At 61.7% G+C, this 21,634-nt stretch overlaps 2 protein-coding genes across 5 annotated transcripts; one reads left to right on the forward strand and one right to left on the reverse strand.

Moving 5' to 3' along the window:
• Positions 1-2,267: 2,267 nt before the first annotated feature.
• On the reverse strand, positions 2,268-4,170 carry B3GALT6 (beta-1,3-galactosyltransferase 6). The gene is given in 4 exon segments (XM_003890948.4): positions 2,268-3,859; positions 3,862-4,003; positions 4,005-4,137; positions 4,139-4,170. Coding segments are annotated over 4 exon segments (981 nt in total). The 3' UTR covers positions 2,268-3,185.
• A 164-nt stretch (positions 4,171-4,334) lies between these two features.
• SDF4 (stromal cell derived factor 4) lies at positions 4,335-20,407 on the forward strand. 4 transcript variants are annotated; one of them, XM_003890947.4, is made up of 7 exons: positions 4,335-4,522; positions 7,751-8,228; positions 12,910-13,046; positions 13,479-13,592; positions 18,329-18,487; positions 18,623-18,798; positions 19,593-20,407. In XM_003890947.4, exons 2-7 carry the CDS (start codon positions 7,903-7,905, stop codon positions 19,767-19,769), a joined length of 1,089 nt encoding a protein of 362 aa, XP_003890996.2. In that variant the 5' UTR covers positions 4,335-4,522; positions 7,751-7,902; the 3' UTR covers positions 19,770-20,407. The 4 variants fall into 4 exon arrangements, with proteins under 4 accessions (XP_003890996.2, XP_009206145.2, XP_021790450.2 ...); XM_009207881.3 differs by having other exon boundaries at positions 18,329-18,798; XM_021934758.2 differs by lacking the exon at positions 13,479-13,592.
• The last annotated feature ends 1,227 nt before the right edge of the window (positions 20,408-21,634 follow it).

Consider the following 21,634-nt stretch of genomic DNA (forward strand, 5'->3'; position numbering starts at 1 on the left):
TCACGGTGCCACAGCTGGGCAGCCTGGGCAGGTGGGGCCACAGGAGGGCCGTGCCCCTCTCAGACCTGAGGACTCGGAGCTGGGACAGTCGGCCAGGGAGAGGGCGGAAGAGTCTGGGGTGACCCAGGCCGCGGGGGCAGCCCTGCTGCAGGCTGGACTGATGAACGCCTGCCAGGAACAGGGGGTGTGCTGAGCCCCAGGAGAACATCTGGGCCCAGTCAGTGCTGGGCGTCTGTGACACCGCAAGGTTGCAGGAGCCCCTGCCCGCATCTGCACCGAAGAGTGCCAGGCATAGGCAACTGGGCTGGCACCCTGGGGCTGCTGGACGGGGTGTCTTCCCTCGCAGCCCTGGAGGCCATTCTCCTGACTCTGGGTAGAGCCCTTCCTCGCCTGGTGGGGTGCTGGGGGTCCTCAATCCTCGGCCTGCAGAGGCGTCCCCTGGATATCACTCTGTGGCCACACAGCGGCTTTTTCCGGGCCTATTCTGATAAGGACACCAGTTCCGTCGGAGTAAGGCCACCTCAGGACCTCGTCTTAACGCGATTCCACCTGCAGCGACCTGACTTCCAGACAAGGTCAGTTTGTATATATTTTAAGGGGCACAATTCAGTCCCTTAACAGGAGCCTTGACTGCCACGATCCCAGCCAGGCACAAGTGGGCAGGTGGAAACCTGGAAGCCTCGGGTGGGGGCGCCTCCAGACGCAGGTAGCGCTTTGCATTTTGGGGGCGACCACCTAGGCCACAGGCCCTGTGGTTACCCAGGGCTGGCCCAGAGAGCTGGAGCCAATGTCAGGTGCCTGCGTACCAGTCGTGGGGGGCAGAGGGGCAGGACCAGGGTCCCCAGGAGGGCAGAGGGGGGTGCTCTCCTCTTGGGGGATCCTGAAGGGACCAAAGCCCACCCTCTTGGCTTGACCTGCATTCCCTGCCGGCCATGTGCCTCCTGGGGGCTGTGTGCGTGTGGCTGCGCCGTGCCTGCCCAGCCCTGACACCGTCCCCTCCATGGTGGGCTCTCGGGGCCGCCAGAGGAGAAACATCCGTGTGGCCGAGAAGAGTCGGTTGTTTTGTATCCCAGGTTCCCACATGGAAATGAACTCGGTGACTCCCCATCACCCGAGGGCCTCCTGGTTTGGCCCTGGTCTCCGGGAACTGAGTACCCGGGTGTGTGGGGAGCTGTACAAGCTAAGACCAGGGAGGGACGCCTGGGGCAGGGGATGCCACGGCACGTCCACGGTCGAGCGGAGTCGCGGGGCAGGGAGACACCAGGGAGCAGGGAGGATCTACAGGGCAAGTTCGAGGTGAGACCAGAAAGAGCTGTAGCTGCCCCGGCTCTGGGAAGCCCCCAGCCCTCCCGAGGCCCAGCCTTCAGCCCACGTGTCCTCTGAACCCGTTCACCACGGCACAGCTGGGGAGGGTCCGCCCAGGGCAGGCTTTGTTCTGACATGAAATTTAATGTCTTAGGCTGAAAAACACCAAATTTCCATTTTTTTGTAGGTCAGAAGTGGTTGCAAACTGGATTTTTAGACTTCCTATTGGGAGTCTTGGACATTTGCACTGTTTTCCACAGGGGTCAACTCTTTGGAGCCACGAAGAACTCGGCAGTGCAGGCCAGAGGTGTGGGCGTCCAGCCCTTGGTTCGAATCCCGCTCTCCACTGTCCATGGGATCCTCAGCAAGCCCTCTGGCCTCTCCAAGCACACACAGGGTTCCTCAAGTAATTCCGAACTCCAGAGAAGACATCCCAGGTAAAACCGGATGGCAGGGACCTGGGACACCACTATGATGGGCAGCCCCTGGGCTCGAGTCTGCGACCCCATGGGAGGGCAGGGCCCCATCCTGCTCACACCGGGGTCCCCAGCCCTGGATCCTCATGAGTCCGTGTCCAAGAACAAACTGTGCACAAAGGGCGGTCAGTCTTGTATTCAAGGTGGCCCATCAGAGCTCGAACTCATCTGCCTGACCTAGGGACGCCTCCAGTCCCACCCTTACCTGTTGGAGGTGGGAGAATCACTGTGCAGGTCGCTGACCCACTGACCACAGATCATCACTCCCCTCCACCCCAGCTGTTTCATCCTGAGACCACTGCTGCCTTCAAACAGAAATAACCCAAACCTGCTCCTAAACCCACAACAAGGCTGACCCGGAGCCTAATCCAACCCTCAGCCGAGCCTGACCCTGATGCTCCAGACTGGACCCCAGACCGGCCCGGGCTCCAAAGTGGGACAACAGAGATCACAGCGGGGACCACGCAGGTCCCCAGACAGAAAACCTGTATTGGACTTAAGGGGGCTCATGGTCACCCCTTGTCCTGGGGCAGCTTTATTTTATTTTGGCAAGGACAGCAGTGTTCACTCTTCTCGTTAAATGAGGGGATTCCAAGGATGTGTTAAGGTAGGTGAGAGGCAGGCCGGGTCCCCGCTGGTCCTGTTTTCTTAAGGCGGAATTGGAACCGCATCAGCCCTCCGGGGTTCGGATTCCTGGAACCTGGGGCGGAGTCTGAAATAAAGCAGCGCCACGGACCCACGGGAAGCTTTAAAAGGAAAATCTCTTCAGAAAGAAGCAATGAGTCCAATGACGTGTACACTGAAAAGATAAATGGCCAGTTTTAAAGTTCTCCTGCCTTTAAACACACGCAGCAGCGGGGCCGACGGTACAGGCACCAAGTTCTGACATAGAAGTGTTTCCTGAAACCACGTAAAAAACCCGAGACCTTCACATTGCCAACTTACACTCACATCGACACAAACTTACAATATTTATAAATAAGTTACAAGCAAACACTGAGTTATATTTACCACGAAGTCACTGGACAGAGACCAAAATCCCATGAAAGCGGACTGATGTGAAATCACGTTAGATCTGAGACACGTACATGAAAGACGCCACTGATAAGAGACACGGAAGATCGGGGCGCAGCCCCGTGAGCCGGCTGCGGACAGCACGGGGGTCAGCGTGCGGCCGGGCCCCGCTTAGGCTCGCTAAGGTCCAGGAACCGGCACCTCCACCTGGACACGGCGCGCTGTCCCGGCAACCCCCAGGGGTCTCCCAAACGCAGGCCGGGGAGGCAGCGACCACGGGCGTGGCCGCGGGACGGGGGCCCTGGGGCCCGGGCATGGCGCGCCCGCTCGGCATCTGCCCCAAGGCGCCGCTGGGTGAAGCGGGTGCCCCGAGAGCCGGGCCGCGGCGGCTCAGGGGATGCCCTCCCTTCTCTGGCAGCACTGCGAGGGCGGCGCGGACCAGTCGTACACGTAGGACAGGCGCAGCTGCACCTCGCGCTTGCACAGGCGGCCCTGGCGCGCCAGCGTCGCGTGCTTCTCCAGCATGTCCTCCAGGCTCTGCTTGTGCGTCACCAGGTACTGGTTGCTGCAGCCGCGGGACCGGTACTCGGTGTCGAAGCGCGGGTCGTGCTCGCGCTGCACGTCCACCGGCGCCAGCCAGGCGCCCAGAGACACGTCCTCGCTGTGCCAGGCGCGCAGGTAGTCGCGGCTGAGGCGCAGGTAGCGCACCAGGTCTGCCGAGAGCACGTAGCCGCCGCCCAGCGCGTAGGGCAGGTAGTAGTCGCAGAGCTGCCAGGCGGCCTCGCGCCAGCGTCCCCCGGGCTTGACGCGGCCGCGGCCCGAGAAGAAGCCCCAGTAGAGGCGGCGGCGGCGCGCGGGGTCGCGGGCGCGCAGCTCCGCCAGCAGCGCGTCCAGCCGCGCGAAGGAGTCGTCGTCCGCCTTGAGCACGAACTCGAAGGCCACGTGCTCGTCCAGCCAGGCCAGCATGGCCAGCACCTTGGCCGTGAGGTTTTCGTAGGCGTCGCGCAGCGCGGGCAGCAGCAGCAGGTCCCCGTGCCGCGCCTGCTCCCGCTCCAGGGCGCGCTATGGGCGCTGGAGCCGGCCGATATGCCAGCAGAAGCGCCCGCATCGCCCGGGGCCCCGCGCCGCGCCAGCCACGTGCTGCGGATCACTTTTCGCGCTCGGCGGCGCAGGGGACGCCTTCCAGCCACCAGCACGACCAGAAGGCATGGCGGCGCGCGCAGGCATATCAGAGGGGCGAGGGCAGGCCGACACCAATCCTCCTGGGCCCCAGGCTCGCCCGCGCATCGCCAGGTAGAGCAGCGCCGCCCCGCACAGCGCCAGCGCGCCAGACTTCGCGCCGCCGCCGCCGCCACGCGCGCCACAGCAACTTCATGGCGCCCGCGCCAGAGGCCAGGCCGGACTGCCGCAGTGCACCAGGCTTTCACTCGGCTCCGGAGCGATGCGCGTGCGCTGCGGGCGCGCCTGGGCCTTCCGCGGACGCCGAGCCGTGGGGCGCTCAGGCGGCAGCACCAAGGCGATATCGCGTGGCTTATCGAGCACCTTCTCATTGGTCAATATCAGGCGGCCCCGCCAGGAGATGGCGCCGGCGTCTCCTCAGTGAGGTCGGGCGCGTTCGCACCGCCTCCGCCCGCAAGAAAGATGGCAGCGGCCTGATCCGGGCCCGTTGACGGCGTCACGGGCGCTTCGCTCCGGTCCTCGGATCCCGGGCGCGGGGAGGCAGGCCGGTGAGTGAGGGGCCCGGGGCGGCCGTTGCAGGCCGCTGGGCCAAGTGTCCACGCCGGCCGGACGGCGAGGGCGGGTCTGGAGGCCGCCGCCGTCTCCCGCCCTGGGCTGGGGCATCGTCCGTCCGCCCGGCCTCGAGCCCTGGCGAGACTTCGCCGCCACCGGGGCTTCCGGGACTCCGGGGGGCAGGGACGGGCCGACGGCGCGGGCCTCTCCGGCCGCCGGCACGTCTGGTCTTCTGTTGGCCAAAACCTACGAGTGCCACCGCGAAACGGAGGCCGAGGGAGTCTGGTTGGACTCGCGTTTATCGGCGAGGCGACCTTGGACGAGCTGTCCCGCTTCCCTGCGCCTCCGCCTCCGCTTCTGAACTCGCGGACCCTCCTCCCCAGTTAGTAGGGTCTGGAGAGGTGAAGTCGGCTGCGTGGAGCGCTTGGTGTCTGGCTCAGGGGCGGTGTCATGAACCCTGTCGAGCTTTTGGAATCCAACCGTGTGTGTTAGCCGCCGGAAATAGCCGCGTTCCACCCGAGCTGAAGCCCGGGGATGGCGGAGACATAGCGTCTGTGTCTAAGCTGTTGACCACGTCCGCTTCGCAGGGGTGTGCTGAGTCCATGCTGGGAACTGAGCTGCTGGGGGATGGCGAAGTGGAAACCCCATTCCGGTGGGACAGGCCCGCGCCGCCGTGCTGCGAGCCTCGCTCACCGTGATGGAGAGATACTCTGAAGCCAGGGGAGGAAGCGCCACTTGATGGACTCCTGATATTTATAGTTATTTTGGGGTTACTTTTTTCCCCCCCTTTTTCGAGACAGGTTTCTTTTTTTTTTTTTTCTGTCGCCCAGGCTGGAGTGCAGTGGCGCAATCTCGGCTCACTGCAAACTCCGCCTCCCGGGTTCACGCCATTCTCCTGCCTCAGCCTCCTGAGTAGCTGGGACCACAGGCGCCGCCACCACACCCGGCTGATTTTTTGTATTTTTAGTAGAGACGGGGTTTCACCGTGTTAGCCAGGATGGTCTCGATCTCCTGACCTCATGATCCGCCCGCCTCGGCCTCCCAAAGTGCTGGGATTACAGGCGTGAGCCACCGCGCCCGGCCTTGTTTTTGTGTTTTAAAGAGACACGGTCTCACTGCATTGCCCAGGCTGGTCTCACCGTCCTCCTGCCTCAAGTATACCGTGTAACTCATCAAGATAAGTAGAATCAAGAACTAGCCTTGTGCTCTCTAGGAACAAAGTACACTCTCTTTGCTTGCCACAGAATGTGTTTTACGACTGTAGTTAGTGGAGTCAGCACCAGGAGGAGGTGTCTTGGTTCTTAACCAGGACACTCCCCTGGTCAGGCGAGCTGGGACAACAGGAACAGAATTATACCACCACTAGGGAAGGGAAAAGCCCTCAGCTATGTTCAGAAAATCAGGCCGGGTGCGTGGCTCACGCCTGTAGTCCCAACACTTTGGGAAGCCAAGGCAGGAGAATCACTTGAGGTCAGGAGTTCGAGGCCAGCCTGGCCAACATGGTGAAACCCTATCTCTACTAAAAATACAGAAATTAATGGAGCGTGGTGGCAGGTGCCTGTAATCCCAGCTAACTGGGAGGCCGAGGCAGGAGAATCACTTGAACCTGGGAGGCGGAGGTTGCAGTGAGTCGAGACTGCACCACTGCACTCCAGCCTGGGCGACAGAGTGAGACTGTCTCTCAAAAAAAAAAAAAAAAAAAACCAGACATGACCCCTCACCCGGGGCTTCCTTCCTTGGGTGACCCCAGGCTTGTACCCCTGTTGGTTTGTGGCAGAGACTGCACTGACTTCAGGGCCGCTTTCATGGCGGCCCCACTGGCGTTTCTCGGTACCTGGAGGCAGCATTTCTCTGTCTAATATTACACAAGGTAGCATTCGTTGAGCGCCTACTGTGTGCAGAGTGGCAGGTGCCAGGACAGTGAAGCTGAGTAAGACAGCCACAGGAGCCTCAGTCCATGTGTGTTCAGGGAACAGCTGCAACACGGGTCGCGGGGGCCTCAGCGACACCCGGAAGGACCCGCAGGTGTTTGCCGGAGGAGCCGACTGTGAAAGTAGCAAGCTCATGGGTGGGAAGGACCCCGAGTTTCCTTTGGGATACGTGAGGCATGAGGCCCTGTGAGCCCCTGCTTCCCACCAGGACTGGCCATGCCTCGGACGCCAAGACAGGCTTCTGGGCTCCCCAGCCTTGGCATTCGCTTACGAGTGTGGGCAAGGGCACGTGTGTGTAATATGTGCATGCATGAGTGTGGATGTGTGTGTGCACCTCTGTGTGTGGGGGCTGTGTTTGCTGGGACCAGGCCCTGACACCCTCTGCCCTTAGGGTTGGCTGTCTTCGCAAAGCCTGGTGGTGGGGGTCAGGGAGAGCCTCCTGTTTCTTAGTGAGAAGCTGAGGCCTGGGAGACCACATGACTTAGCCAAGGTCATAGATCTCAAGAATGTTCAAGTCAGGGTCTGGAGAGTGACCGTAACCCCATGGGTCAGTGGCATGATGCCAGGAGGGACAGAGCCAGGCCCCACAGGAAGGCTGTGCTGTAGGTGTTGGGCGGCGGGGACAGGTTAGCCCCTGGAGGTGTTGACGGTTCAGGAGAGAGCTGGAAAGATGGAGAGACAGGGCTGAAAACCCAGTGTCTGTAAAATAGGGAAAAAAGACTAGGCACAGTGACTCATGCCTGTCATCCCAGCACTTTGGGAGACTGAGGCAAGAGGATCGCTTGAAGCCAGGAGTTTGAGACCAGCCTGGGCAATACAGCAAGACCTGTCTCTGCAAAAGATACAATAAAAATAAATTAGCCCGGCATGGTGGTGCGCGCCTATGGTTGCAGCTGCTCGGGTGGCTGAGGCGAGAGCATCCCCTGAGCCCAGGAGTTCGTGGTTGCGGTGAGCCGTGGTCGCCACTGCACTCCAGCCTGGGTGACAGAGCAAGACCCTGTTTCTAAAAATAAAGAAAAAACACCACGTGTGATCTGGGGAAAACAATGCCACGTGTGGTCTGGAGAAAACAGTGCCACGTGTGGTCTGGGGAAAAACAGTGCCACGTGTGGTCTGGGGAAAACAGTGCCACGTGTGGTCTGGGGGAAAACAGTGCCACGTGTGGTCTGGGGAAAACAGTGCCACGTGTGGTCTGGATCCTGTGAATTGAGGATGTGTTTCATGTTGCAGGATAGACGTGCTTGGGGAAGTCTTTGCTAGTCTCACTAATGACGTGTCTGTGTCTCTCTGCAGCCCGTGAGCCGCTCGTCCCAGCCTGTAGCCGTCCTGGGGACACAGAGCCCTCCGTGGTGCCTGGGGCTTGGATTGGAGCCAGGACCTCACTTCCTCCTCTGCCCCTGCCCCTGCCCCTCCCAGCACCTGGCCCACACCCAGCAGCCCACCCCATGGTCTGGTCCTGGGTGGCGATGGCATCCAGGTGGGGTCCCCTCGTCGGCCTGGCTCCGCGCTGCCTCTGGCTCCTGGGGGCGGTACTCCTGATGGATGCGTCAGCACGGCCTGCCAACCACTCGTCCACTCGAGAGAGAGCGGCCAACAGGGAGGAGAACGAGATCCTGCCCCCGGACCACCTGAACGGGGTGAAGCTGGAGATGGACGGGCACCTCAATCGGGGCTTTCACCAGGAGGTCTTCCTAGGCAAGGACCTGGGGGGCTTTGATGAGGACGTGGAGCCGCGGCGGAGCCGGAGGAAGCTGATGGTCATCTTCTCCAAGTAGGTGCCGCGTGTGCCCAGGCTGGGGGCCGCTGCGTACGCTCGCCCGTGTGTTCCTGGCCTGGCTTTGCGCAGCGGGGGGCGCCACATCCTGCGTCAGGACCTGCCAGGCTGGGAGGGCGTGCCGGTGATCAGCGCCACTTCCAGCCTGCTGTGTTTGCACTGAGGCCTGTGCTGGCAACCTGGAGCGGCTTCTTTTTTTTTTTTTTTTTTTTGGAGACAGAGTCTCGCTCTGTCGCCCAGGCTGGAGTGCAGTGGCGCGATCTCGGCTCACTGCAAGCTCCGCCTCCCGGGTTCACGCCATTCTCCTGCCTCAGCCTCCCGAGTAGCTGGGACTACAGGCGCCCACAACCGCGCCCGGCTAATTTTTTTTTTTGTATTTTTAGTAGAGACGGGGTTTCACCGTGGTCTCGATCTCCTGACCTTGTGATCCGCCCGCCTCGGCCTCCCAAAGTGCTGGGATTACAGGCGTGAGCCACCGCGCCCGGCCTGGAGCGGCTTCTTGAAGGCCCTGGGTCCAGTGAGGGCTCAGAGGGCCAGAGTGGGCTGCGTGGCTGTGCCTGGGATAGTCTGGAGGAGGAGCCCTCCCGGCACTGCGGCGGTCAGTGTCCTCCATGCTGAGGGGCAGATGCCGGCCACGGGCAGCCTCTGCAGGCTGCAGCACCAGTTGGACGAGGCCTGGCTGAGGAGTGAGGGGCAGCCACGGGCAGCTGGAGAGCTGGTACAGGGTGCTCTGGGCTCCTCCTGACATGCCCTCTACCCTGTGTGTCTGGGGTCCCTGTCACACATGGGTGGGCAGTGTCGTACGCGGGCGGGCAGTGTGTCGTACGCGGGCTGGGGGTGTGTGGGGTTGGCTTGTTTTGCTGGCCTGTTCGAGAGCAGAGCCGTGCTGTCAGTGGCCCATCCTTGGCCATCACTGCCCCCGCCCTGCCAAGTCCCCGAGGCTCTCTCGCTGCCTCTGTGCCTAGTGCCGAGCTTTCTCCCCCGACCCCATCCTCGAGTCTCGGGAGCCTTGTGTAAGGGATATAAGATGAGTCAACCTGACCACTCACCCACAAGGAGCCAGGTCCTGCACGGGAGCCTTACTCCTTGTGGCACGGCTGGGGTGCCCTGCGGTGTGGCCCTGGAGCCCATGTGCACTCAGCGCTGGCCTCACTCCTGGAGGCAGAGCAGGGTCAGGATGTGCCCGTGAGTCCTTCAGGCCAGCCGGGGTGCTGGACAGGGAGCCAGGGTGCAGGTGAGAGAACACCCTGGGCCTCCTGGGACCTGTGGGACCCAGGCATACGGAGGCAGCCCCTGCCACAGGGCCTGGCCACAGGCTCACCTTCCTGCAGGGCCTGGTGCTCCAGGGCCAGTGCAGAGGGGCAGGTGGCAGAGCTGGTGAGCAAGGGGGTTGGGCAGGGCTGGGGCCCAGGGGTGCAGGTGCAGGTAGGGAAGGTGTGAGGACTGGCCTGGCTGTGCCAGGGCCCTGGGCTGAGGGCCAGGCAGGAGGGCCCTGAGGATCCAGGTTTTTGGGCAGAGCACAGGTGAGCTGGTGGGACAGAGGCACGGTGCCAGCTGGAGGACTTGGGCGCCAGGTGTGGCGTCCCTTTGCACCTCTCCCCAGATGGCATGGTTCAGGGATCCTTTCACAGCCTGAGTTCACTTGGTGGTGACCTGACCAACCATGAAGAGGCTGCTGGTGCTCCCTGGGGCCTGTGAGGTTCACTACCCTGAGCTCACGCAGGCCTGGCTCACGACGTCACAGGGGAGGGTCCCCATCCCTGCTCGGCCAGTGCTGAGGGTGGGCTGCATGCCTGGGCGAGGGGAGTTGAGGCGTCTGCTCGGCGCATCTCCGGCTGGACCGGGGTTTCTTTTTGGTGCCTGTAACGAAACCCCAAGCCATCTCGTTTGAGGAGGAGGCGGGGTCTCGTTTGAGGAGGAGGCGGGGCGGGGGGGGGGGGGGCGCGCGTGGGGCGTGGGAGGTGGCCTCCGGGTCCCTGACACCAGCGCCGAGCGCCGAGCGCCGACAGCGGCCGCTGTGGGTGTTCAGACTTCCCTCCCCAGCATGCGGGTCCCTTCTCACCCCACTTCTGCGCAGGGCCCTGTCCCTCCAGGACCTACATTCACTCAGCTGTCCTGTCTCCTCTGCCTCCTCTGGGCTGGGACGGCATCTCAGACTCCGGTTTTTTTGTGGACGTAACAGTTCTGAGGAGGACTGAGCAGGAGGTTTTAGAATGTCCCTCAGTGCGATGTGTTTCCTCCTGACTGTACGGTGTTGAGGGTTTTTGGAAAGAACACCCAGAGGGGAGGTGTCCTGTCCTAGGGGCTTTTGAGCTTCACTCACTTTCCCGCTTCCCAGCACCATGAGATGCTCCAGGCTTTACTTCCCGCTTCCTGGCACTGTGAGGTGCTCTAGGCTTGCCTCTGTGCCGCCTGCCGCAGTGCGATAGCTGCCGCCTTTCCAGGGAGCCCTGGCTCCTGTGGCTGGAGCTGGAAGCCAGGGTCTGGGCACGGGGCATCTTGCCCTTGTCCTCTCAGGAGTCAGAGCTCGATAACATGCGTGTGCACTAGCCCAGTCACGTCTGTGTGCTGCCAACCCTGTTCATGTGTGTGTGCTGTGTACACGCGGGTACTGGCCTGTGTACCTGCATGTGTGCATGCCAGTCCATGTACCTGCACTGCCCTGCAGCCGTGTCTTCAGGCACCTGAGTTTGGATGAGCGACTCCTCGCCGACATGTTGACTGGAATCCTGCGCCACGTGGTTCTTTCCACCTTTTTGTTCTGCTCGTGTGCACCCATGTCTGTGGCGCATGTGGAGCATGTGGTGTCTGTGGCGTGTGTGGAGCACGTAGAGCATGTGGCCCGTGTCTGTGCTGTGTGTGGAACGTGTGGCATGTGTGACCCGTGTCTGTGGTGCATGTGCTCTGTGTGGAGCATGTGGCCTGTGTCTGTGGCACGTGTGGCGTGTGTGGAGCTTGTGGTCCATATCTGTGGCGCGTGTGGAGTGTGGCCAGAGCAGTCGGGGATGCTGCTGTCCACGCGAGGCTCCCCAGGTGCCCCACCTGCCACACGGCCATCCAGGCGGCGCCCTCCCCGACCGGTGTACTGTGGGGACTGTGGAGCCGAGGGTGCCTCCCAGGCCCATCCACCTCTGGGCTGCCGTGGCTGCTGAGGGAGGGGCGTGTGTGAGCGGTGGCCTGGCCTCCTTCTGTGGGGATCTCTGCCCAGTGCCTCTGAGCCGTGCCTGCGGTGTGTGCACCATGGAAGCTGGCCTGGCCCAGGTCCGAGAGGCCACACCCACCTGACGAGGGCCTGCTTGCCACCTCGTAACGTGGCCGCGGCTGCCCCTGAGTGGAGCATAGGGGCAAGGGGCCAGGACACCCTACTCTCAGGGACGCCTCCAGCAAATGCACCAGCCGGGGTCTCGAGACCTTGCACCTCTGGAAGCCCTGCCTCCCAGCGCTGTTGCCCTGGGGTTAGGTTTCCAACAGGTGAGCTCAGGACACGTGCAGCCTCAGCAGGGGCAGGTGCTTGTGGCTTCCACGAGGACATGATGGTAAAGCCGAGCTCTGTGAAGCTGGGATGGAAGTGACTTGTCCTGGGGCCTTGGCCTCCTGACCTGGCCTGTGCTGACGCTGTGTCCTCAATCTGTGTCCCTGTCTCCCAAGTCTTTGGACACAATGTTAAGTCCCCACACGCTCTTTTTCCTCAGTCTTATCACTTGATGTTTATATGAAGGGTTTTGTTTTGTCTTGTTTCGAGTCGGGGTCTTGCTGTGCCGCCCAGGCTGGAGTGCAGTGGTGTTATCACAGTTCGCTGCAACCTCCATGCCCCAGGTTCAGGCAGTCCTCCCGCCCCAGCCTCTTGAGTAGCTGAGACCACAGGTGCACGCCATCGCACCTGTCAGATTTTTGTAATTGTTTTTTGTAGAGGTGGGGTCTCCCTATGTTGCCCAGGCTGGTCTTGAACTCCTGGGCTCAAGTGATCCACCCGTCTCAGCCTCCCAGCGTGCTGGGATTATAGGTGTGGCCACTGTGTCCGGCCTGTATGAAGGTTTTTCTGTAGCCACACGTAAAGCATCTAAAATAAAACATGGGCTGGGCCTGGTGGCCACACCTGGAATCTTAGCACATTGGGAGGCTGAGGTGGGTGGATCGTTTGAGGTCAGGAGTTTGAGACCAGCCTGGCCAGCATGATGAAACCCTATTTCTACTAAAAATACAAAAATTAGCCGAGCGTGGTGGTGGGCCCCTGTAATCCCAGCTACTTGGGAGGCTGAGGCAGGAGAATCACTTGAACCCGGGAGGTAGAACTTGGAGTGAACCGAGATTGTGCCATTGCACTCCAGCCTGGGCGACAGAGTGCGACTCCGTCTCAAAAAATAAAACGTGAAGAGTGTGACTTTCGGAAGCTGTGGTTGGAGAGGGGGCTCTGGTGGTGATTCTGTGTGACGGAGGGGGAGGGTCCATGCATCCCCCTGGGGAGGGGACCGTGGCATCCACCTTCCCCAGTGTCTCTGGTGTGGCCCCCCCACCCCGGCCCCCACGTCCCAGATGTTTCTTGCGTCGTCCGGTGGAGCCTGTCACCGTCGGTGGCAGGTTCACACTGCCATGGAGTACTGGGCCGGCGGCGTCCATCTGGCTGTTCAGGGTCTGGGGGCCCAGTCTGATGGCCGCCTGCCCATCTGCTGTCCTGCAGGGTGGACGTGAACACCGACCGGAAGATCAGTGCCAAGGAGATGCAGCGCTGGATCATGGAGAAGACGGCCGAGCACTTCCAGGAGGCCATGGAGGAGAGCAAGACACACTTCCGTGCCGTGGACCCCGATGGGGACGGTACTGCGGCCGGGCCGGGGTGGGCAGGGCCATGGGCCTTGCCTGGTGCCTGGAGGGCAGACAGGCCAGTTCTGAGGGATGGGCGGCGGGGAGGCATCAGCCGGAGACCCTGAAGTGTGGTGGGCGCTGAAAGCTGGGTTCGTGATGCCAGAATCTTGGTGACAAAGGCGTGTGTGCCAAGCACTGGGCGTGGCCCATGGAAGGCGCCTCTTAGGACTTTGGGGCCTTCACCTGGTGGTGCCGAGGCACAGACATTCCCAGCTGGCCTCACAGGTGAGGAGGCGGGTGCGGGGTGCTGGCCGGGGCCCTGGGGCTCCAGACACTGGCATCCTGCCGCCTCCAGCCCGGGCAGCAGAGCAATACCCTATCTCAATGGAAGAAGAAGTTCGGCTCAGTGTCAGACATCCTGACAGGTGTGACCTGCTCTTCCAGGCCACGTGTCATGGGACGAGTATAAGGTGAAGTTTTTGGCGAGTAAAGGCCATAGCGAGAAGGAGGTTGCCAACGCCATCAGGCTCAACGAGGAGCTCAAAGTGGATGAGGAAAGTGAGTGCTCAGCCAGGCTCCTGCCGCAGGTCTCAGGCCTCCCATGCGTGCGTGTGTGTGTGTCGTGTGTATGAGTGCGCCGTGCATGTGTGCTCGTGAGTACATGTGTGCTCGTGAGTACGTGTGTGTCGTGAGTACGTGTGTGTCGTGAGTACGTGTGTGTCATGTGTACGAGTGCGCCGTGCATGTGTGCTCGTGAGTACGTGTTATTAATGGAGTATTAATGCGAGTGCGCCCGTTACATGTGTTAACAGTGAGTACATGTGTGCTTGTAAGTACATGTGTTAACACGTGAATGCGTGTGTGTCCGTGATATGCGTGTTATTGTCGTGTGTACAAGTCGCCGTGTGTGCTTGTGAATGCGTGTGTGTCGTGAAATGCGTTATTGTGTCATGTGTGCAGTGCGCCCGTGCATGTGTGGAAGTGATGCGTGTGCAAATGAAATGCGTGTGTGTGCTGCGTGTGATGCGGTATTATTGGCGTGAGAATGCGTGTGTGTCCTGTATGCAGTCGCCGTGCATGTGTGCTCGTGAGTACGTGTGTGTCGTGTGTACGAGTGCGCCGTGCATGTGTGGGTGTGCTTGTGAGTACATCCGGGTGGCCGTTCGTGTGTGCTTGTGAGTACATGCAGGTGAGTGCGCCCTCACGCCCATTGTATGTGCTCGTGCACACGTGTTCATCCTAACTGTATGGCCCAACCTGGGTGGTGGTGGCTGTCAGGAGGGAAGTGGATGAGGCCATTGCCAACTCAGGCACCACCCAGGGGTTTGGTGGGGAGTGTGTGAGCTGTGCCCGGGCGGCTCTCAACTCTGCTGGTCACGGCACCTTCACGGCCGTTATTCAGTTGGGTCCTGCAGAGAATCTGAGGCTGTGCATCTGGGGTGGGGCCTGCCCCATACTCTGAAGGCCACCTGAGGCAGAGTTTCCCAGGGAGAGGGCACAGCCTGTGCCTGAGGGCTTGGCCCTGTGGTTTGGGTCTGCTGGAGACATCTGTGTGGCCGTCAGGTGGTCACCAGGGAGTGGTCAGGTCCCAGGGGGAGGCTCTTCCTTGGGTCTGGGGTGTGGCCGTTGGCCAGCAGGGCAACCTCAGCCCTGGGCGGGTCTGAGCTGGTGCCTCTGTGTGAAGAGGGTGGGGCCAGGTGGGGCCCAGCACCCGGGCTAAGGCCAGGCGAGGGGAGAGCCAGGCCACCCTGCACGGGGCAGGTCTGGGAGCGCTGTCCGGGCAGAATCCCCTGCTGGCTCAGTCGTGAGACACAGCTGAGCGGGTACTGTGGCGTTGCTGCCACCCTGGGGCTCTGCGTGCCCTTCGCGGTTGTGCCCGTTGTCTGGTTTGGGCTTTGTGGAGAATGTGCGGCGACGCCTGTTCCATCGCGTCTCGGCTTCCTGGGGTGGCGTCTCTGCTGCCCTGCAGGGAGCCGTGTTGTTTACGGGGCTGGTCACGTGATAGACGGGGCCGCTCCTGGCAGGCTGGGCGTATCTTACACCTTTATTTGTTGTGCCTGTTCAACCTATCAGTAACACACATTTCCTCACCAGAGTCTGAAGACAAACCTCCTCTTAATTTCTTTCTTTTTTCATGAGATGGTCTCACTCTGCTGCCTACCCTGTACCTTCCCGGGTGCAAGGCGATCCTCCCACCTCAACCTCCCAGGTGGCTGGGACCTCAGTCACTGTCACCATGCCAGGCTAATTTTTGTATTTTTTGTATGGACAGATTTTGCTCTGTTGGCCAGGTTGGCCTGAAACTCCTGGACTCAAGTGATCCGCCCACCGCAGCCTCCCAGAGTGATCGGCGTGAGCCACTGCGCCTGGTCTTAACCTCTCTTTTTTTAATTTTTAATTTTTTATTGTTTGAGAGTGAGGGTCTCACTGTTGCCCAGGCTGGAGTGCACTGGTGCAATCTCGGCTCTCCGCAGCCTCCACATCCTGGGCTCAATCTGTCCTCCTCGGAGAATAAAAAAAGTAAAGGTGTAAGATACGTTCCTGCCAGGAACGGCCCGTATCATGTGACCAGCCCCCATGGCGGGGCGGCCTCCTGAGTAACTGGGACCACCAGTGCGTGCCACCATGCCCCACTGATGCAAAAATATATATTTTGTAGACACAAGATCTCCTCATGTTGCCTTAGGCAGGTGTCAAACTCTTGGGGTTTGAGAGGGTTCAAGTGACCCGCCCGCCTCGGCCTCCCCCCGTCCTGGAGTTGCAGGCGTGAGCTCCTGTGCCTGGCCTTGACCTTCTAGAATGATGTGGAGACTTGAGCCTGTTGGCTCTGCCTGCCCTTCTCCCAGTTCATGTACTCTCATCTGGAGTTTGGTCGTGTCCTTTCTAAATTTTACCAATTGGACGTTAAAAAAAACTAAAAAAGGCTGGGCGCGGTGGCACACGCCTATAATCCCAGCACTTTGGGAGGTCGAGGCGGGCGGATCACGAGGTCAGGAGATTGAGACCATCCTGGCTAACACGGTGAAAACCCGTCTCTACTAAAAAATACAAAAAATTAGCCAGGCGTGGTGGCGGGCGCCTGTAGTCCCAGCTACTCGGGAGGCTGAGGCGGGAGAATGGCGTGAACCTGGGAGGCAGAGCTTGCAGCGAGCTGAGATCCTGCCACTGCACTCCAGCCTGGGCGACAGAGCGAGACTCCATCTCAAAAAAAAAAAAAAACTAAAAATAAGAGGATCTCCCTGTGTTGCCCAGGCTGGTCTCGAACTCCGGCCTCAGCCTCTCAGCGTGCTGGGATTACAGGCACAAATCCCAGTACCTGGCCAAATTGGATGTTATTATTTCCTTTCCGAAAGAGTGGTTTACGTTTTCCTCACCGCACACGGTTTGTGCCTCCACCCCGGGTCCCGCGTTCCCTGCTGTCCTGCCGGTGCCTTTAACCTTCGTCCCGTTGGTGAGCTTTTGCACAGCAAGTCCAGCCTGCTGGCGATGTGCTGTGGTGGGAGGCCCTTGTGTTTGCCCGCGCCCCAACTCCGATTGTGTCTGTCTGTCCTTGGTGCCATTTTCTGCCCAGGACATGTCCCACCTGGACCTAGAGCTCTGTGACATCCCTGTGAAGCCTTCGTCTACCTTTGGGGCTCAGCAGAGGTGTATGTAGAATTCACTCTGTGTTCTGGAGGTCCCTGTGCATGCTGAGGTGCCGTTCCCTGCCCAGCCGTGTCCGATCCGTCTTGGTTCCCCCGACCTCGGGGTGCCTAGGACCCCCCACCCCTTCGGGTATTTGGTTTCTGGCTCAGGAAGAGCAGCGGCCGGGTCCTGGAGGGAGGGCCTGGGAAGCACTGGTAGGCGTTGCTCCAGCGACCTCCGACCCCTCCCTGCATGGCTCCTGTGAGGGCCATGGCATGAGTCCTGGGGCTGCTGTTCTCGTGCTGCAGACCTGATTCTGGGGACTGCGGTGAAGGCGTGGCAGGCGGGCATCGCCCCTGTCCCCTGCCTCCGTTGCTACATCTCTCTGGGTCTGAGGTTGGGGCTGGGCGGTGGCTGTGAGAATCCTGTGCTGGAGAAGGCAGCTCTCAGCCGGCCTGTCTGGGGCATCTGTGCCTGTCCTGAGTGAGTCTCAGTTCAGCCCCGTCCATCCCTCCCAGGAGCTGCGGTGGAGCAGACAGGGAGGGGTGCCCCAGGCCCCGCAGCCCCGTCACTCCTGTCTTCCTTTAAGTGAACTGGTTGTGTAGGAGGAGGTTGTTCAGAAAGGGATGAGGAGACGGCGGCTGGGCCTCATCCTCCTGCAGTGACTGTGACCCAGAGGCTGCTGCGTTTGTGGCAGGGGCTGCGGCCAGGGCAGAGTCGGGCCTCACTTGCAGGGGCTGAGCCTGAACACTGGACTTGGCCACTGACCACAGCGAGCCCCAAGATGGGGCAGGAGGTTGTGGTTCTGCCCTGGAGACCGAGACAGGCCCGGGCTGAGGGTGGCATGGGGCCCTTGGGATGCGTGGGGACCTCGGGGTGAGGGGTCGTCAGGGCTGGGAGGGCACAGCGGGAGCGCGGGGGCCACACACCCAGAGGCAGCACCGTGTCCCAGCCGGGAGGCTCTGCTCAGCCCCTGTCTCAGTCATTTCTAGAAACTGTGTTTTCCTCCCTGTGACGTCACACATAAAGGAAACGGAAAGGGCAGTGAGTCCTTTGCCCTGCGGCGCCAGGGCGGTGCCTGCGTGTGGGTGATTGGCTCCTCCGGAGGGACAGATGCGGGTGTGTGGGGGGGCCCAAGCCCATCCTGAGGGGTCCTGGGCATGAGGGGTTCTGAGCTATGTCCCGGGGATTCTGGGCCATGGGAAGGTTCTGGATCATGTCTTGGGGTGTCTGGGCTGTGTGGGGGGTCCAGGCCATGTCTTGGGGGTCCAGGCTGTGTGGGGTCCAGATTCTGACGTGGGAGTCTGGGCTGTGTCCGTGGGGATCCATGTATCGGGGGTCCAGGGTAGGGGGTCCAGGCTGTCTTGGGGTATCTGGGCTGTGTGGGGGGTCCAGGCTGTGTTTGGGGGGGCCCGGGTTATATCTTGGGGGGTCCAAGCTATGTCTTTGGGGATCAGGCCTGTGGGGGGCTCTGGGTTATGTCTTGGGGGGGTCCAGGCTGTGTCTTGGTCATCTGGGCCATGTCCGGGGGACCTGTGAATCCTGGAGGGTGGGGCCCCGGTCTCGTGGGCGGCTATGTCCCTCAAGTTCAGGCAGCACCTCTCGGAGCTTTCTGGATTTGCGTGCCGGCGTCTGTCTGCCTCGATGCCCACAGGCTGCACCCCTCTCAGCACAGGAAGTCCTGGAGAACCTGAAGGACCGCTGGTACCAGGCGGACAGCCCCCCCGCGGACCTGCTGCTGACAGAGGAGGAGTTCCTGTCGTTCCTCCACCCCGAGCACAGCCGGGGGATGCTCAGGTTCATGGTGAAGGAGATCGTCCGGGACCTGGGTGAGGCTGGGTCCAGCCTGGCTGGCGCGCCAGGGCCCGGGGACCAACGGCAGGGGCCGGGCATCGCCGGGAAGTGGGGTAAGGTCCTGCGGGAGCCCCAGCCTGGGTGTGGGCTGATCCTTTCCCGTCTCACAGACCAGGACGGTGACAAGCAGCTGTCTCTGCCGGAGTTCGTCTCCCTGCCCGTGGGCACCGTGGAGAACCAGCAGGGCCAGGACATTGACGACAACTGGGTGAAAGACAGAAAAAAGGAGTTTGAGGAGCTCATTGACTCCAACCACGACGGCATCGTGACGGCAGAGGAGCTGGAGGTGAGCCCTGGTGCAGCCGCGTCCCGGAGCCAGCCCTGCGAGGCACTGTGCGCGGAGGGGCCGGCGGATCTGGGCCTGAGACAGGAAGCCATGCTGGTGTCCAGCCTGAGACTCCCCCTGGGCTGGTCACTGGGGCGTTTGCTCAGCGGCGTCCACCAGACTGCGTGGCCATGGTTGGCGTTTAGGTTCAAATGGATCAGAGACAGGGGAGCCTGGCCGGGCTCCATCCTCAGGTTCTCACGGCCCCTTTTTAACGGGACCACAAGGGGAAGCTCCTGCTGGGCCCAACTTGGAGGCAGGTGCAGGTGGGCGGGGCGGCCTGTGCCACATGGCTGGAATTTACCACCTTCCTTTGAAGCGTTTTCACTGGTATCATGTGTAGGCTTGTTTGTCTCCACTGCTGAATGAGTCATCTTGTTTTTATGTAGAATTCTGTGATCCCTGGCGACAGCCAGTGAGCCCGGCCCGGGTTAGGGATCCTTCAGAACTGGGGTTCAGGCCGGTGTAGCCCCTGTGCCCCGTGACCCCTGCCGGCCACGGGCAGGCCTTCCAGGGCCCCCGGCTTCTCCCTGCCCCGTGCCCTTCTCATTTGTGCCGCCTCCCTTCGGGAACCTTCCAGAACATGCCCACACTCCCGCTGCAGCCAGCAGGCACCTTAAATAGCCACTTCGTGTGGATGACCGCGGAGCTCGGGCCAGCTGTTCCTCCCCTGAGCGGAGCCGGGAGGGCCTCCCGGGCAGCTGGCACTGGGAGGGGGAAAGGCGGACGCTGACCTGTGCCCCGCTCGCCCGCAGAGCTACATGGACCCCATGAACGAGTACAACGCCCTGAACGAGGCCAAGCAGATGATCGCGGTCGCGGACGAGAACCAGAACCACCACCTGGAGCCCGAGGAGGTGCTCAAGTACAGCGAGTTCTTCACCGGCAGCAAGCTGGTGGACTACGCGCGCAGCGTGCACGAGGAGTTCTGAGCGCCCAGCGCGCCCCGCGCCGCCCCCCGCGCACCACCAGAGCGGCCCCGCGGGTGACTCCAGGCTCCGTGGCTGTCCCGGACCCCAGCCCCTCCCTGCCACCCACCACCGGCCGACCGTGGCCGCCCCAGTTGATCAGCGACGAGTCCCCCCACAGCGCGCACCCCCGCGAGGCTCAGCGAGGCGTCCCCACCGCGGCGCGCACCCCGGCGAGGCTTCCGCTGTGATGCGGCCGGGGTGCGGGGCTGGGCTGCGGCTCCGCGGCGCCTCCTCCTCCCTGGTCCCTCGAAATCGCTGCATCTCACTTCTGAGAACGAAATCTCGCTTCAGTCACTCTGCCGAAGGCGCTGACCGCATCGCGGCCGGAACCTCTGGGCCCGGCCCCTCCCAGGGCCACCGCTCCGTGGGAAATAACAGCTTCTCCGTTTCCTTGAAAACTGAACGATTATTAAAAATAGATTAAACTTCGCTGGAAATGAGTAGCCACGAAGTTCAGGGGAGGGCGCCTGGTCCTTCCCGGGCCTGGCAGGTTGGAGCCACCCAGGTCCCACAGCTGCCGCCGAGAAAACGCGAATATTTGTTGTGACAAGAATCACATTAATTTACTGTAAACATAGTTGCCTTTTTGGTCAGCTTCATTCTTTGGGTGTGAAACAAAACACAACACCAGCGTGGCACGTCTGTGGTCAGAGTTTCCACTGGAGGCTGGAGGCAGATGCTGGGTCAGGCGGAGGTCGTGGCCTGTCGGAGGTGATTCTCCTGGCCGGCAGGGACGGCAGGGGCTGTGGGAGGACGGGGGGCAGCGCTGTGTGTGTGAGCAGGGGTCCTGGGGGCAGCAGAAGTGTCCATTGAGTTTGGGGTTTGGACATTTAAGGCAGGAGCCAGAGCCACCTAGGGGAGTTTTGGGTGGAGGATGGCAAGGCCTTCGGGTGCAGAGGGGCGGGCCCAGCCCCGGGAGGGGCAGAGAAGGGGGGGGTCCCGCCCTGTGGCGTGTGGGGGCCCAGGCTCTTTCCTGGCTTTCCCGGCGGGAGCTCAAGGAAGCCAGGAGTGCCCCCTCCTCAGTCTGCCCTGCAGTGCCCGTGTGACTGGCCTCTGCCCGGAGCCCACCTGCCCAGGGGCCCCTACGGGGCCAAGAGGGCAGGTTGGCACCTGGGCTGGTTCCCAGGCAAACAGGATTCACAGAGCCGTGGCCAGGCAGGTGTTGGGAGGAAGGTCCCGTGCCCTGCTGGAAGGGGCTGTAATTCCCTAGAGCCAACCTTCGGTGGCCTGGACTTTGCCCTTCCCCATCCATGGCCCCAGGCCAGAGCCAGGGACCATCACAGCCTCAGCAGCTGAGGGCCGTTCACCCAGAAGTGGGAGGTGTGAGCTGAGGCCATGCTGGACTGGACATGAGGGCGGGGGGACAGCTGGGTGTGTGGCGGCACCTGACCCTTCCGAGGCCCCGGCCACCTCCAGTCTGGTACTGGAGGAGCAGTGGCCACCCACAGGCTGCCCTGGGCCGCCCGCGACACCACTGTGCAGAGTGGAGAGCCCAGCCCCTGGGGATGCGGTTCGAGCTGCAGGCTGCCTTGCAGACCTCGGGTGTCCTCAGCTCTGGGTCGGTGTCCAGTCTCCTGTGGCCACTCCACATCTGGTTCCGTGGACACAGCGGGGCTTTCTCGGACCTGTGAGCTTCAGCCCAGGACAAGGAGACCTGAGCTTCCTGGGCAGCTTCACGCAGGAGGGGCCATGCCCTACCCTGGGGCCACTGCAGGTGCCAGCAACGTGCTGGGGGTGCCCTCTCCATGGTGCATGGGCCCCACTCACTGCACTTGTGGGCAGACGCAGCCACTTAGGCCCCAGGAGAGTAGTGTTGCCCATCAAGA

The sequence above is a fragment of the Papio anubis genome, chromosome 1 (genome assembly GCF_008728515.1).
Source record: "Papio anubis isolate 15944 chromosome 1, Panubis1.0, whole genome shotgun sequence".
NCBI lineage: Eukaryota > Metazoa > Chordata > Mammalia > Primates > Cercopithecidae > Papio > Papio anubis.

Excerpts from the sequence above, each read along its gene's own strand:
- SDF4 (XM_009207881.3), top strand. The coding sequence starts at position 7,903 with ATGGTCTGGTCCTGGGTGGCGATGGCATCCAGGTGGGGTCCCCTCGTC. Across the intron at positions 8,229-12,909 it reads CTGATGGTCATCTTCTCCAA|GGTGGACGTGAACACCGACC; the intron begins GTAGGTGCCGCG and ends GCTGTCCTGCAG. Across the intron at positions 18,799-19,592 it reads TGACGGCAGAGGAGCTGGAG|AGCTACATGGACCCCATGAA; the intron begins GTGAGCCCTGGT and ends GCTCGCCCGCAG.